Source organism: Biomphalaria glabrata, chromosome 7, assembly GCF_947242115.1.
Source record: "Biomphalaria glabrata chromosome 7, xgBioGlab47.1, whole genome shotgun sequence".
NCBI lineage: Eukaryota > Metazoa > Mollusca > Gastropoda > Planorbidae > Biomphalaria > Biomphalaria glabrata.
Genome location: NC_074717.1, coordinates 37,256,167 through 37,273,057, shown reverse-complemented (window position 1 = coordinate 37,273,057; position 16,891 = coordinate 37,256,167). Strand labels below are relative to the sequence as shown.

At 33.6% G+C, this 16,891-nt stretch overlaps 1 protein-coding gene across 4 annotated transcripts in view; it reads right to left on the bottom strand.

The window, feature by feature from the left end:
• The window catches only part of LOC106066048 (short transient receptor potential channel 7-like), a 52,878-nt gene that overhangs the window by 7,316 nt on the left and 28,671 nt on the right, over positions 1-16,891 (bottom strand). For all 4 annotated transcript variants that reach the window (XM_013225019.2, XM_056035960.1, XM_056035959.1 and 1 more), the window contains 13 exons: positions 16,360-16,533; positions 15,725-15,889; positions 11,024-11,181; positions 9,666-9,784; positions 7,854-7,993; positions 6,890-6,977; positions 6,516-6,667; positions 5,735-5,895; positions 4,172-4,370; positions 3,878-4,049; positions 3,548-3,660; positions 2,854-3,003; positions 1,752-1,818 (listed from right to left, as the gene is read on the bottom strand). In XM_013225019.2, coding sequence (XP_013080473.2) covers positions 1,752-1,818; positions 2,854-3,003; positions 3,548-3,660; positions 3,878-4,049; positions 4,172-4,370; positions 5,735-5,895; positions 6,516-6,667; positions 6,890-6,977; positions 7,854-7,993; positions 9,666-9,784; positions 11,024-11,181; positions 15,725-15,889; positions 16,360-16,533 — 1,858 coding nt within the window. The remainder of the gene's footprint in view (positions 1-1,751; positions 1,819-2,853; positions 3,004-3,547; positions 3,661-3,877; positions 4,050-4,171; positions 4,371-5,734; positions 5,896-6,515; positions 6,668-6,889; positions 6,978-7,853; positions 7,994-9,665; positions 9,785-11,023; positions 11,182-15,724; positions 15,890-16,359; positions 16,534-16,891) is intronic.

The following is a 16,891-nucleotide window of genomic DNA, read 5'->3' as shown; positions in this document are numbered from 1 at the left end:
ACATTCGGTGAAACAAGACTGCAATCAGGAGAAACCCTTCTCTTCTCCGGAAAGGAAAAAGAAGATGACTTACATGAAAATGGTGTAGCACTATTACTAAACAAGGAAGCTTTCAAAAGTCTTTTAGAATGGGAACCAGTTTCAGAACGAATAATTAGAGCCAAATTTTTGTCTAAGTTCAAAAATGTTCACATCATTATGTGCTATGCTCCCACCAACCTTGCAAGTGATACTGACAAAAATACATTCTATGACCAACTGCAAAGTATAGTTGACAAAATACCTACAAGAGATGTTTTGATCGTCATGGGAGACTTGAATGCCAAAGTGGGAAGTGACAACAGAGAGAGAGAGAAAAGTATGGGCACCCATGGACTTGGCACCATAAACGAAAATGGAGAAATGTTTGCAGACTTCTGCACATTTAATGAATTAGTGATAGGAGGCAGCATTTTCCCCCACAAAAAAAGCCACAAAGTGACATGGGTTTCACCAGACAATAAAACAGAGAATCAAATCGACCACATTACCATACGGCGGAACTGGAGAAGCACATTACTAGATGTACGAAACAGAAGAGGAGCAGATATTGGCTCAGACCACCACCTAGTTGTTGCCAAACTAAAAATGAAGCTGGCCAGCAATAAAACAGAAAGAAACAAAAGGAAAAGATTTGACCTAGACAAGCTCAACAACACCCAGATTAAAAAGGAATTCCAACTATCCCTTCAAAATAGATTTGCTGTGCTACAACTAGATGAGGCCAAACAAAGCGTCGATAAATCTTGGCAAAATTTCAAAGAAATTATTACTGAAACAAGCAATGAAGTACTAAGCCTTAACCCTAAGAAGAAAAAACAGTGGATTAGTGACGAGACATGGAAATTAATCGAAGAAAGGAAATGCGCTAAACAGGCAGTTAACCTAGCAAAAACAAGAAACCACAAGCAACAATCAAAACAAGACTACCAAGCAGTTTCACAGAAAGTCACCAAAATGCTTAGACAAGACAAACGATCATTTTACAATAATCTGGCAGAACAGGCAGAAGAAGCAGCAGGTAAAGGAGATATAAAACAACTATACAAAATCACCAAACTTCTCAGTACCAAAAAGGCTAATTGCAATGTTCCAGTCCGAAACAAATACGGAAAACTACTTTCTTCAATAAATGAACAACTTGAAAGATGGAAAGAATATTTTCAAGAAGTGCTCAATAGACCTAAACCACGAAATCCACCAGATCTAAATGCAGGACCAACACTAGACATAAACATGGAAGAAGTAACAAAAGAAGAAATAAGGAATGCACTCAAACAAATGAAGACAGGTAAAGCAGCTGGAATTGACAACATACCACCCGAAGTCCTAAAAGAAGGAGGATGCAATCTACATAAAATACACCAAACTCATGAAACTATTTTTACACACTAACTTCTTTTCTAATATAATGCAACATATATAGTTTATGTAATTCTGGACATATATAGGGTCTAGACTAAGTTTAAGTAAGATTCATGAACTAACTAGATCTAAATCTAAATGCTGAAAATTACATTAAGACATTAAAACCTCATTACCTATGAGGAAAAGAATGTTTGCTCCAATCTCTTCAGTTTTTTAGAAAAGTACAGAGAAAAGTCAGTTGACTGTGCCTTATCCCAACAGAGTGATTAACAAGGATCCAATTTCCAATTTCTATGATTTAACCAAGTAAACATTTATGCAATGATCTATACTATTTTACTCACCTTCAGTCACTTCTGCCTCTCGTTGTATATCAAATATATATCTTTGAACAATCCTCTGCATCGTTTGCTGTACAAGATACATACAAGAAATAAAGTCATTCATATTAAATATTTCATGATTGCTCTTAATAATAGTTCGGAAATCAGAAAGCTCAATTCTATTGGTAACCACAGTTTTCAAACTTGTTTAAATAGTGAGAACTAGTAAAGGTGAGTACCTCTGTCAATGAATTGCTAATTTTGGCATGAGTTCTTTTGAAGTCAAAATTCATTATCCTCATTCTAATGAAGACTTCAAAGTGATATCAAACTAATTAAACTTTAATTATGAAAGAGTTGTTTTATAAAATGGGAGGTGCATAAATTTCAGTTGGCAGAAAAGTCAAATGCTCATTATTTTACATAAAATGCTTGCTCATAAAAAGAACAGGCAAAGGTTGTCGAAATGCAAAATAGGCAACAGCATTGTTTCAAAAACAAAAATGTTTGGTTTCATCTCTAAGCATGTCATGGAAGAAAAGGTCATTTTGCAAATATACATTAAGCCAAAGAGTAGCAGAGACATAACTGCCTTAGTACCAAGTTCAGTATGCTGATTTCTCATTTGATAACAGAATTCTGTAACTGAATTTTTGATTGACTAGTTTCAAGATTGGTTAAGAGAGAACCTGGCTTGATATCTTCCACCCATTTATCTTATATAATACAGATGTTAGTTCAAAAAAAAGAAGATTTCATATAGAAATTTCATTTAGCAACATAAATGGGTGGAAAATAAAAGACCACATGAGCAAGTATGATTCTGTTTGATAGATATGTTTCAGATGTTCTTTCAGATTGGAAGATTATTACATCCTTCCCCAAACCTCCTGCGGGACCACAAGAGATAGTGTTGGGTAATGTTCAAACCCAGGACCATAGAGATCATTTATGTAATAATACCATATAACTAGTGGTAGTCTAGAGGCATATAAAACCATATAACTAGTGGAATGTGTGCTACAGTTTAAAAACTGTGGAGCTAGAAAATTTAAAAAATGTTCTTCAAGTTTTCTTTATAATTTTTAAATTGACTTTTAAAAATCTATTTTTAAAAAATTACTTGATAAGTTAATTTATCTTCAGTTGCTTCAACCTCCACCATTGTAGCTGGCATTTTACGAGATGGTTTAGTTGGTGTACCATCAAAGGCTTCATTGACTTTTCCATTCACCTCTGTAGTCTCCAAATGATGATTATTGTGATGTGCATACTAAATTGGTGAGATTACAAGATGAATATATTAGGTCATATTAGGTAAAGGTCATCTGTTTCTGTGGCCTATGGTTAACTCGCTACTGTTGATTCACTAGCTGTGTTATTAATTCTCTGATAGTCTGTGAACTTGCATGGAAGCAGTTTTTTTTCTATGTGACTGACTATACAGGTCAAATCTACAAATACATACGTCAAAAGTATATGTCACTACTAGTTGTGATAAAGAAAAAAATATGTTGAGATCTATTTTCAAAACAAGCACCACCCTACTAGGTGATAAACAAAATGTACAAGATTTATTCTTCTATAGGAAGAATTCATTTTGTTTGACATTTGGGAACTTCAGTTTAATTGTAGTAATACTAGAAGAAAGTAACTGACAGTTATAAAACATTTCAGATCTAGCAGGGGCCCCCAAAGACTGTATAATAAATACAAGTCTAATCTATTCAATGTACTAAAGCCCCCTATTAATTAAAACTTGTTTCTATTAGTTCAAATCTCATGGTTAACAAGCCAAGAACTGAGAAGTAAAATACCCCTCTTGGGTCATCCAGAGACCCTTGCTTTCCAACATGTCCTCTGCCATTTTGTATTGGACGATTTCTTGATGAATACATTGGTGATTCATCTTCAATGTCTTCATCCAAATCTGTTCGATGGATAACACATATTTAAATAGAAGATTATCATATTTGGTTTCAATATCCATAAATAAACACATATGAATGTTAATCATCACTTTTTTTTTTCTTAAACAAATAGATAGAAGATAATACCTGCATACACAAGTCTTTAAAATTTGAACACACAATAATCTTAATGAGCTAAAAGATTCTAGCATCAAGGCAAAAGTAGTTATATCTAACCTTCTGTCTCAGGATGTTTTTCTCCACAGCAGCAGCAGCCACAAAATAACATTTTGAAAAAAGCCTTCGGTGCTCCGATGATATTAATTGGGACAGGCAAGGTGCCCCCATAGCTTATGTAATCCATGTACAGCAAACTACGAGAGAACTTCCATTCTCTGTCTGAATCTTCCTGGAAAGAGTTTAAGGAAATGGTTGAACAAAAGTAAGAAAATATGTATGAATGACAAAAACATAAAGCTATCCTTTGAAGGGAAATCTATATACATGGCTAACTGGCAACTAATGACTTACAGCAATCAAATCAAAAGATCTGGTCATCATGGCAATGAGCATGTTGAGCAAGACAGTCACCATGGCAATGTTGTACATGCCATAAATAAAGTAGCCGATATCTGCTGTGAAAGTGTTATTATAACCACCAAGTTTGACAGCGTCAGGCTCACCTCTCCCAAACATGGCCCAGAAGACAGTTCGGAATGAAGCTATCACACTGTTGAAATATAATGACAAACTACTATCTGCTGGGTAATAAGGCAAGTGTGAAGCAGCTAAACATAATTTACATGCTAATAGGACAATTCCATTAGCTTCTCTTTGACTGAACAATTGAAATTTGGAATTTTTAGAGATAAGAGAAAAATGTTTGTTTGTTTTACATGTTTCAGATGTTCTTTCAGAGTTGAAGATAATTACTTCCTAGTCCAAACCTCCCGCAGGACGATGGAGGATGGGAGTAGGCAGGGTTTGAACCAGGACCATCGATAAATCTGAACGACAGTCCATCGCGCAAACTGCACGACCAGGCAGCCATCCTGACCAGGCAGCCATCATCAACAACATCAGCAAGACAAATAGTTCAGAGCTAATGCAAACCTGCATGAATTCTTATCTTATAAAATACAGACGTTACTTCAAAAAAGAAGATGATTACGTCTTACGTGTCTTCCTAGGTCAATCTAGTCATGCATGTTAATCAATGACATAATTTCTGCCAAGTCATTAGTTTTCCTGGATGACTCAGGCAACCCATTTCGTGCTCTAGCACTAGGGAAGAAGGAGTATTTTTTTTTAAATGTGCCTTTATCTTTGTGTCTTAATTATTTAACCCATATACTACTCATGTGCTGATTGTCATTAGCCTTTCTATCTTCATACAGATAAAAAGTACTAATTATGCTATCAGATGGCTAGGCTTCTACAAAATGGGAATTAAGGTATTAACAAGCTAAAAGGCAAAGAGAACAGCAATAGCAAAAAATGAAGATTCATTAACAAAAAATAAGAGCAAAAACAAGGCAATACTGCAACAAACCCAATGTCCCTGTGCCTCGGGAAAACTATATTTGTTTGTTTCATCATATATGTTACTCCAGAGCCTTTATCCATATGGTCAGCCATATACTCTTGTCAGAATCTTGATGGATTTATTTTCTATATGCACTGAATAATTGTCCATCTCATAATGTAAATACTCAATCATTGAGAAGAGCTCTTAACACTTTTACTATAGTTTTTTTTTTTTTCTTAGCCCTGTAGCATCAAACCATTTAGCTAATATTGTTGGGTCGTTAATAAAAACTTTTCATTCTTATATTTCCTCCTTTAGGTTTCATAGCATATTATCATCATCTGTATCCATTCTCAGGCAAGTCATAAAATTCCAATATGTTTTTTTTTTAATGTTTTGTAGTTCTTCATCTCAGATTTCAACATGGTCTAATATGCATTTAGTCGCTATCTGGGTCAGCAAGAGTTCTTAGGTATATAAGCATCAAGGTTGTTTATTGTTTATGTGAAAATACAATTGTAGGTCAAAACACACACAACAGAACAAATGTAAGTTTTTTATTTTACCCTCCAAAATTTTCTTGAGCATTCACATCATTTACAATTGGTCGACCTGGATAGTCTAGCTCGATATCATCTCGTTCATCATAGTACCAGTAGAGGTTGTGGAGCCCAACCATAAAGGCAAATATAACAACAACAAGCAGAGCGCAGATCTTGGCAATATCCTACAATAAAAATAAGAATAAATAATATTTCTAGTGTTCCTTTTTTTATTTTTTTGGTAGATCAAAACAGTGTTACCATTTTGACTTGTCACATGAACTAGTCTTATTTAATATTTCAACATGAATTCAGCACTGTTGATGCAAAAGTTCAAATCTATATTGTACTTTTAAAATCTAACATTTAATTATGGTAATAATCTTTTAAATATAAATATATATATATATATAGATATAAATGTATATAGCATTTTTTATTTTTTTTATTAAGAAGTATAAGGGGAATCTAAAGCACATTTAGATGTCATAATCTTTACATGGCTCAATAGGAGAACCAAGAAACACTAGGACTTTGACTACCACAGATAGATATTATGCACACTAATTAAAATACAATATACTACTTAATGAATCCACCGACTTAAAGCTAACTACTAAGTCTATCTATCCTACATGTCCCACATTGCTAAATGATAAGAAGTCAGTATTACACCATTATTATTTGTAAACTAGATATGTGGGAAAATTGTCAAGCTTCAAAAGGTCCAGAGACAAAATGTTAAGATTTATTTTTTTTTAGTTTCCTTTACTTAAGATTCTTCTAGGTATATTGGTGTGCTAACCTTCAACATTCGACCTAGAGATATTTGAAGTGGTCCCAGGATTTCATTGGCTGGCAGGAGGTAAGCTATCCTGGCCACACTCAATATGTTAGCAACAGCAAAGCTTCCTTCAAGAAAGTTAATTGGGTCAGTTGGGGACCAATAAAGGCGATCTGAAAGATTGAATATAAAAAAAAAACACTTTATTACTGTAGTCATCTATGATCAGAAATCTCGTTACATTCATTACACACCAAAAAAAGAATAAAAATCAAAAGTTACTTATATTTTTTATTCTTTTATCATACTATACCACTAAGACTCAAAAGACATTTACAAAACATTTTCTTCCTGATGATGTGGTTGCGACAAACATTACATCTTGTCACATTTACCTGTGTTAAGCCAATAGATGCTTTCTAACATTTTCCTTTCATTAGCAATGTTCTCTTCGTATGACAGGAAAGCCAGAGATGCATGGAACTGTAACAAAATTGAGAAACTTTAAAGAGTTGTTAACTTCAAGCAAGTAGGGCCTACAGATATCAGTACTTAAGATATTGGATTTGAACTGTAATCAGTCAATGTAAAACCTTTTAGACTTGATGTCAGGTTAACTAAAATATCTTCAAATACCAATTATCAAAAATAATAACTTTTTTAAAAGAATTTTATAAATTAACATCTCTTGACATGTCTCATTTAAGTAAAATGCAATTTCAATGAATTTAATTTTGTTTTTTAGCGCAAATAAATACAATAATGCTTAAATTAATGTTACTAAGTTTCAAAATCATAATGAGTTATTTTCATTGTGGATAAAACAATTTTCTAGACAGTAAGGAGCCACATACTATTCTGCAAGAAATACAAATACAAAAAGACAATTAATAAAGCAATCAGAAAGACACAAAGACAAGGCACATTTTTTATTCTATATCATAGAACTAATTTGTACAAGTGCTCCTACAAGTGCTTCAGCCATTAGACCATGGAACAGGTTCAACTGAATCAGCCAGGAAAATTAATGACTTAGCAGATGCTTCAATTTTAAAGATAATATTGTACAATTAAATCCCATATTAAGATCAAATAGCACCAAATATACTGCCACAGTCTCTTTACAGATATTACATATATACTTTCTGTTGATAATATTTTATAATTAATGATTGGTGAATTATTGTTTGAGGCTCTACTCTTCCATATCTTTGCAAAACTGATCCAGCCTAGGCAGTAGTCATGCCTTGAATTATAATTCTAAAAATTATGCCTGTAACAAGCATATATATATATATATATATATTTTTATAGCTGTCACAATGTTGTTTTTTAACAAAAAGATGAAAGTAATTATACCTTATACATAGTCCAGAACCTGAGAGTGAAGGTAGCAATGTATGTGGTGATAAGGAGAATGTCAAGAAGGTTAAAAAAATCCTGGAGGTGTTCCATTAGACCATGGTGAAATAATTGACTGCATTCTTGAAATACCATGCCTACATGCAAATTGACAAATGGATCTATGTTCATTTTTATTTCCAATGTTAATTAAAGACATCTAATCAGTTATTCACAAATTTAAAAAAAATAAACACCAAGTAGCTAAGTACAAGAAATAAATGGCTTATATACTAGGATATATGACATGCACATATTGAGTTGGTTCTTCGTTCTCTTTTTCTCTTTTATGTATCACATTATTTTTTGGGCTGTTTCCAAAGACGCGCTCTGTAAATGTCATTTGCTTGCTAGTGTTTTTGCTTGGATGTTCTCTGTTGTAGCCACTTGTAGCCTCTCTTTGTTGTTCCCCCAGTATTGGATAAGTTAATTTTGTTGCTCAAAACCAATTAGTTTGTTATAGTCATGTTGAGTGGTGATCACAGGGAAGTCATATTTCTCTTGTGTGGGCTCAGGCTTGGGACTGTGGTATTCAAGCTTCATCTTAGTGTAGACTTGGCTTTGTGTGGGCCATACTTGGTGCATGGGCTATATTTGGTTGTAGGCAGAGTGAGCTTGGATTGTATTGCTGGCATTGTTACTAAAGTGAGCATGCCAGTAATCTATTTGTAAAAATGAATTTTCACTGAATAAGTACTTAACATGTAATACATGTAACATGTAATATTGACTACTTATTTTCACTAAATGCTATGTATGAACTATTATTCATATCATATCATTAAACCTTTGTTATGTTACTGCTTTGTTGTTAAGTACTCTACATTAGCCCATTGGCATTACTTGATTACTATAGTATGACTTAATTAACATACTAAGCTAATAGACTATCAGGGGTGCCTGTGCAGATGAGCCATAGCAAAATTACAACCCTGACACTATATATATATATATTGGTATATATTGGTGTTAATTTATTACTGCCAACAAGGTTAGGGATAGTCAAAGGTGTAGTTGGAGGTTAGGGTTGAGGTTATGGTTGAGGAGTAAAAAGCAAAAAAAAAAACATATGCTTTTTTTTCAGGATCAAAGCAAAACCAGAAAACCTGATGAGGAGAGGTAGTAATGCAGTGATGAAACATCAAGCATAACAATTTCATTATACCAATGGAGATAACAGTAAAATCTATACTAAAAAGTAGAAAGTAAGGCGTACGTAAGTTCCTTATAGAAATCAAAACCGTTTGACCAATCTTGATGAAACTTGGCATAAATGTTCCTTGGGTACTAACTGGAACCATGACATATGTATATTAATCCTAAAACAAACTTAAGACCATCAAAAAAAAAAGTTGCACAACTCTATGAAAGTATTACTATTTCATGGATCTAGGCCATGTTTACCTGGATCTAGATCTAATTTTTAAAACTACACTTTGCACAGATAGTTTTTTTAATTCGACACATGAAAATACAAAATATTATTTTTAATGATTTCATTATTTAATAAAAGTAACTGCTTTTTGTTTTTAATAGATATGAATGTATTGGGTAAACCCATTTTCGCAAAACTACTTTTATTTTTGTGGTGAAAGAGAAAAACTTGAAAGGATCATTAGCTAAGGCCCGCAGGCAGCGGGTGATGTCCGGCTAGTACTAAAAATTTTAGAGTTAAATTAAAGAGCCTAAAAATTAATTTAAAAAATAATTCCAATATAATAAGGTATTTTGTATATATAGTATCAGGATTATCTAGCCTAAATATCATACCAATGATCCATGCAGTCAACAGTAGTTCAGTTATAGTTGGAAAGCTTGGTCTCAGTGGAAAATCGTGTGGTAAGTCCTCAATGTAGGAACCAGCTGTTGCATTACAGAACAGTGTGTACCTTTTGTGAATAGTCAAAAACATTAATAGTACAGTACTTTGCATAGGTTACATTTTATGAGATGCAACCAAATATGACATAGAAAAATTTTAATTTTAACAAGTCATCAATAATGTAAGGTTCATGTTAAAACAAATATATCTTGTCCATTTTATTGAGACATAAACATATCAATACAGTAGCTAAGGCAGTTAGGCATAAATATGTTATTTCCCTACAAAATTATTGTAAGCATACCCCAGACTTTTTTATTTAAAAAGTGAAGTAAAACACACAATGGCTGAAAAATAATAGTGATAAAACCACATTTCATTTAAGTTTCTCTTTCAAAGTCTGGGTTAGAGGGGTCAGCATTTTATTTCTAAGGCTAATTAGAGAGAAGAAAGTCATGTAATGTCTTTACTTTGCTGTTTTTAAATGCTCAAGAAATTCTCTTTGATTAATAATTTAAACTATAGGCCTACATTCCTAGCTTCTACAATGATAATATTCATGATTCTTATCTAATATATTATAAAGACATTACTTCAAAAAGGAAGATAATTATGTCCTACTCATTTTATGTGTCAATCTAGTCATGCAAGTTAATCAATGATTTATACTCTGCAAAGTCGTTGGTTTTCCTGGCTGATTCAGGCAACCCATTCCATTCTCTAATGGCACTAATGAAGAAAGGGCACTTGTACAAATTTGTTCTAGCCTATATTTATAATATAAGACTCCTGTTTGGCAGACACAAGCCTCATATTGATTATATTTCAATCTTTCTGATTTCTGGGTGACTGAAAATGCCATACTGATTTTGTTGAGCTTGCAACTTTATCTAATTTATTACTGCAGACAGTTATTTCACAAGCTCCAAATAGTAGGGAAAATATTGTTTTTCACAAACAAAGCAATACTAGTGTTCAGAAATGCCTATAATAATGTTAGTCTTCTAGTTGAAATAATTTCTTTGTGCTTTGCTTGAAAAGGGGGCGGGAAACAGTAACAGAAATAGATCTTAAAACATAAATAGTTTAATTGTATGGTATATTTTAGACATTCAAATTCTTTATCAGTAAGGAATTTTAAATATAATGAAAGTTTTATAACAGGTCTGTTTTGGTATTTTTCTGTTACAATTTCTCTAAAGCACATACGGTTAATACAAATACAACTTCCTACAATTTCCTAATTCCTATTAAGCCCTCATTGACAATACCATATTTATTAGACTAAAAAGAATAAAAAACATACACATAGTGCCTGTCTGGATACACTGACCGAAGAGTTCGATACTTGCTAACAGTTTGTGAAGATTCAATGGTGGAAACCACAATAAGAAGAAGGAATGTGAAAAAGGACATGGCGTTACACACAAACTTCAAGGCTGGATACTGAAGAATTTTGGCTGCCTGAGGAGATAAACAAAAAGTGTATCACTAATTAATACAATGGATTTCAGAATTTGAAACTGCTTCTATTTTTTTGTAATGTCTTATCCTTACTGACAAAAAAGTTATTAATCTGAAGTTATATAGTTATGTCCAATTCTTAATAAACATAAAAAAAAGTTTCCATGGGAAACCCTTATTCATCCATCCATTCTTCTTCTTCTAGCCAGTATTTTGCTGTTGAGCTGTGAGCTCTTTTGCAGACTGCGCCATGGAAAAATCGCTGCTGTTTTCAATTAATCAGCACTGCTGTACAGGGTGTTAGTTATGTTTGGCTGTAGTAGCAGTAGGGTCTGCCTAAAGTGTATTAGGAACGGGGATTCAAAGAGGATGTGGTTTACGGTTTCATATGGGTGGGCTCAGCGTCTACAAAGTGGTAGGTGTGAGGGATTTATTTTGTAGGATGAGGTAGTTGACAGGGGTCTCTGGTTGTTCCATAGATTATCCAGACTTTGATAGTTTATCAGCCTTTTCATTTCCCATGATGCCAATGTATACAGGGATCCACTGTAATCCACCCCTAAAAAGCAAGTGTTCAATTCTTCAACACAAAGCTATTGATCAATATCTAGCTCCACATTTGTGTGTGCCTGCATGTTATGTTACATCATGTATTGGCAGTAACTGGGTGGGTGGCAAAAAGAGGGACAAAGATAGTTAACTGAAACCTCCCACTTCCTTTCTCTTTCTCAGTTCTACACACCTTATACAATAGGCTCTGTGCTCTAACCACTATCACTTGTCATATCACAATTATCATTTTATTTTTTAAGTTCTTAACAGAAAGTCTTCAAAAACGAATTCTTTGAAGAGAATATATATCTCTTACAATTGAAATAAAATGGCATTACTACAGTAAAAGAAAAGTAAAGTTCCTCTTTCAGACCTTGCAATCTAGAGGGAAGATGATAGTCCACATTTGATGAAGTAACTTTGTGGGATATTTTTATTATGCTATTTTCAATGTTAAAGAGTAATTTAAATTCTCTAATGTTTGTGTTCCCTGTCATTCTCATTAAAAACAAATTAAAAAGCCACATTTTGTTTTCAGCTATAAAGTTTTAAGGTTGTGTTATAATTATTTATATGGCCTATAACTGCCTTAGTATAATAATATTAAGACTAAGACTAAGACTAAGACTAAGACTACTTTATTGATCCTTACGGAAATTTGTTGTGATTACAAGGACTCGTTTCTCATATAAAGACAACACAACAGAAAAATACACATAAATACAACAGACAACATAAAGAGTTCATTCAGCGACTACACACAGGTATCTTGGTGCATTTCATGTTCCCTGATCAATGAGTGGCGGTGATAGAGTCTGACCGAGTGAGGTACGAACGAGTTTTTGTACCGCTCCGTTCTTGTTTTGATTGACAGCAGTCGCCCACTTCGCGACGACCTGGCGTAGTTCTGATGGAGCGGGTGGCCGTTGTCTTCCAAGATTTTTTCGATTTTTCTTAGGCACGTTTGTTCAAAAAGTTCCTTTAAATGTGGTAATGTTGTGAGTGTAATTTTTGATGCTTTTTTAATGATGTTTTCTAGACGTTGCAACTGTTTAGATGAGGCGTTGCCTTGCCAACAACTTATTCCGTATGTTAGCAGATTTTGTACAGTCGCGCCGTAAAATGTCTCAAGGATCTTCTTATTTAATTTAAAACTGTTGAGTTTGTATAGAAAAAAGAGTCGCTGGGCTGTTTTCTTTGTCAGAGTTCCAAGGTGGTCTTCCCATGAAAGCTTGTTGTTGATGATAATGCCTAGATATTTATATGCCTTTACTTGTTCTATAGATGTAGTGTTTATTTGCAGTTCACGTATAGTTTGTTTTTTCTTTCTAAAATCTATTATAAGTTCTTTAGTTTTTGTTACATTCAGTTCTAGAAAGTTGTCGGTGCACCAGTTTGTAAAATCTTCTATCGAGCTTCGATACTGAGTTTCGTCTCCTGAAATAAGACCGACTATGGCAGTATCATCAGCGAATTTAATGAGTTTAACTGAGTCATAGATGCTTCTTATGTCATTAGTGTAAAGAGTGTATAGCACAGGAGAAAGTACACAACCTTGTGGAGCACCCGTACATAGTACTCGAGTTGACGATTTGGTGTTGTTGACTTTAACATACTGGGGCCGTTGGGTTAAAAAGTTTAGAACCCATGCTTGCAAGTAAGGGCTTACATTTAAGTTACTCAGTTTGTTTATCATTAGATGTGGCTGTATGGTATTGAAAGCCGAGGAGAAATCTACGAAGAGGACTCGTGCATATGTTTTGGGTATATCGAGATGCTTATAAAGCTGGTCCAAAAGCAATAGAATGGCATCCTCAGTTCCTCTAGCTGCTTTGTATGCAAATTGGTGAGGGTCTAGGCTGTTATTGACTTTTGCTACAAGTTGTTTAAGAATATATTTTTCAAAACATTTCATAACAATAGGTGTTAGTGCTACTGGGCGGAAATCATTTAAGCAATCTATTTTTGGTTTCTTAGGCACTGGTATGATTTCTGAAGTTTTCCAGATGTTTGGAATTACGCACGTTTGCAATGACTGGTTAAAGATATGACAGAAGATAGAAGAAATTTGCTCCGCACATAGCTTGATCAGCTTGCCACTAATTTTGTCCGGTCCACAAGCTTTTGTTACGTCTACTCTCTTAAATAACAATGTCACTTCATCCTCCGTTACAAAATTGACGTAGGGCTCTTGTTTTCCTTTGGACAGAGTGTTGAAAAGTTCTTTGTGTAGTTCAACAAAATCTTCTTTGTCAAAACGAGAATAGAAATAATTTAGTTCGTTGGCGAATTTCTCATCATCAGCCACTAAAATTTGTTTTCGTTTTGAGGCGCAGCCTGTTATTTTCTTTAATCCCTCCCAGCATTGTTTTGAGTTGTTCTTTGCAAAGAAATTCTCAATTTTTTCTTTGTATGTTTTTTTCCCTTCAATTATTGCTTTTCTCAGTTTATTTTTAGCATTTATAAACTCTTCGTTGCTAGCCTTATACTTTGTTTTCTTTTCAGTAATAAGGTGTTTGATTTTTTTGGTCATCCAGGGCTTATTGTTTCCATAGACTTGTATTGTTTTTGTTGGAATTGTTAACTCCTCGCAGAATGATAGATATGAGGTAACAGTTTCTGTTAGTTCGTTTATGTCTGGACAGTTCTCAATAAAGATTTCCCAGTTAGTTTTCTCAACGCATCCTCGTAGTTTTTCTACAGCCTCTTCAGACCACATCTTGACCGTTTTTATAACTCTCTTTGTAGTTTTAAGAGTAGGTTTGTAATTTGGTATAAGATGGAGTAATACATGGTCAGATTCTCCAAGTGGGAACAAACTTTTACATTTGTAAGCCTGCTTAATGTTTACGTAGCATTTGTCGAGCGTTCTACCCTGCCTTGTGGGGAGGGAGACATACTGGCAATAGTTTGACAGTGTGTTGTCAATATTTAGGTTGTTGAAATCTCCAGTTACGATACAAACAGAGTCCGGGTGTTTTGATTGTACATTGTGTAACACATCAAAAATTATTTCCGACGCAGTCGCTGTGTCAGCCGTCGGTGGTATGTACACAACAACAACACACACCTGGGTGAATTCTCTAGGCAAGTAGTAGGGCCTAAGTGTGACACACATAAGTTCAATGTTAGGGTCACAAATTTTATTCCTAATGTTCACATTATTGGCGTTGCAGTATTCCTTGTTTATATAGATTGCGAGTCCTCCTCCTTTTGACTTTCCACTATTAATTGTTCTGTCTGCTCTATAAACGTAAAATTTATCGAGATCAACAGAAGAGTCGGGTATCGTATCATTGAGCCAGGTTTCAGTGAAACACATTAAGGAACACTCTCTAAATTGATACAAATGTTCACAGCAACCTGTTAATTCTTCCATCTTATTTTGTAAAGACCTAACATTGCCTGTTACGATGGGTGGTAGGAAGCCTCTTTGTCCTCTTCTTCTACACTTAACTCGTATTCCTCCTCTACGTCCTCTCTTCTTACGTTTTGCGCTAGGGATTTGTTCGGTTAAAGCCTTGGGCTTAGGCTCGTTATTAGGTTCCAAGATGGCGGGTGTGTTGTCCATACTGTCAAGCGTCTTCCCACAAAACTCCACTGAAATACACGTTTCCACACAAATTAAAATCCATACCAACATTAGAATCCAAAAGACACAGTGCACATCCATTGAAACATTGAGTAGTAACAAATTACATGAAATATTAACAGAAAAAAATTAGAAAAAAGAGTCCGGTATAATCAGGTCGCCTGCTGTGCAGCGCCCCGGAAGTATATTATTAGAGCATAGAACAGGAAAACATAAGACAAGTTAAAGTGTCACTAAGTCTCTACACATGAAGAAGAATATGATGTAAGTATTTTCTGTTTTTAAAGGAAAGTCTGTAATTTATGAGTTAAGATAAATGAACTAAACTTGCATTTGCAACCATGTAGATTAGTTACAACTGGAAGAAACTATAAATGATCATAACTACATGAGTCTCACCTTAGTGTTGGGACAAAGCACATGTAAAAATATTAAGAAGGGATATGCACAAAGAAATAAAGCTATCATTGTCAGGCGTTTGGGCCATGTAGCTCTTTCAAGTTTTCCCATCCCATTGTACCATAGACGAACAAGTCTTTGCTGACAACTGGGATGAGCAACAAACTGTAAAGATATAAAACAATTACATGTATTTTAATTTTCAAATAATACTAGAACAGCGTTAGGTATTTTTTCCATAGTAAAAACAAAATATAATTTAAATTATAGCTATATGTATCATTAGAAACTATTATTGAATTAAATTCACATCTAGGTTGTTTTTTTCATTAAAATTAAAATTTTATTTTAAAACTGAATTAGTCATGAGTTTAATAATTTCATTGTTGATTCAATATTTTGTTTTTACTAATATTTTTTGTATGGTTATCTAGATTTTCTTTTAAGTAATCACATTGATTTATGCAAGGCTGAACATCAAAATCCATGTATTGATAAGAATTTTTTTTTTTTACAATAAGATGAGAACAATATTTTTTATTTTTAAATCATAAATAAACTGAGCTTAGTCCAAATAACTTTTTAAAATGAAAGATTTGAAACATTTAAAAAAAAATACAGCAAACTCAATTTACTTTCTTCTCTTTATATTTTAAGGCAAGTTTAAATCTGGCCAAGCTGTCAAATTTCTCCTGGTGAGGTTTTCCCGTTTTGTTAAGAACAAGTTCCAGTTCTTTCTGCGTTCTGATTCTGTCCAGTAGTTTGACCACATAATCACTCAGTTGATCAGCCAACTCTCTGTATTCACTCTATACATATAAAATAAATATTTATTTGAATATTAATTTTAAAAAGTAGTTTTTTCTAATAAATTCAGCTAGTCATCTTGTTTTTACTAAATTTTCTGTTTCTATTTGCTTGTTAGTTTATATAACTAACTGTATTTATTTCTAAATGAATTATACTCTGTAGCTAATCATCTCTTTTGAAGTAATGTCTGTAATTTATAAGATAAGATATGGTTATCAGACACCTAAATAGATAAAGAAGAACAAAGCCTGTTTGGAAAGGAGAAGAGAGAAAAGACATTTATGATAAAGAAGGACAAAGCCTGTTTAGAAATGAGAACAGAGAAATGACAGTTATAAAATAGGATTATAATTTAAT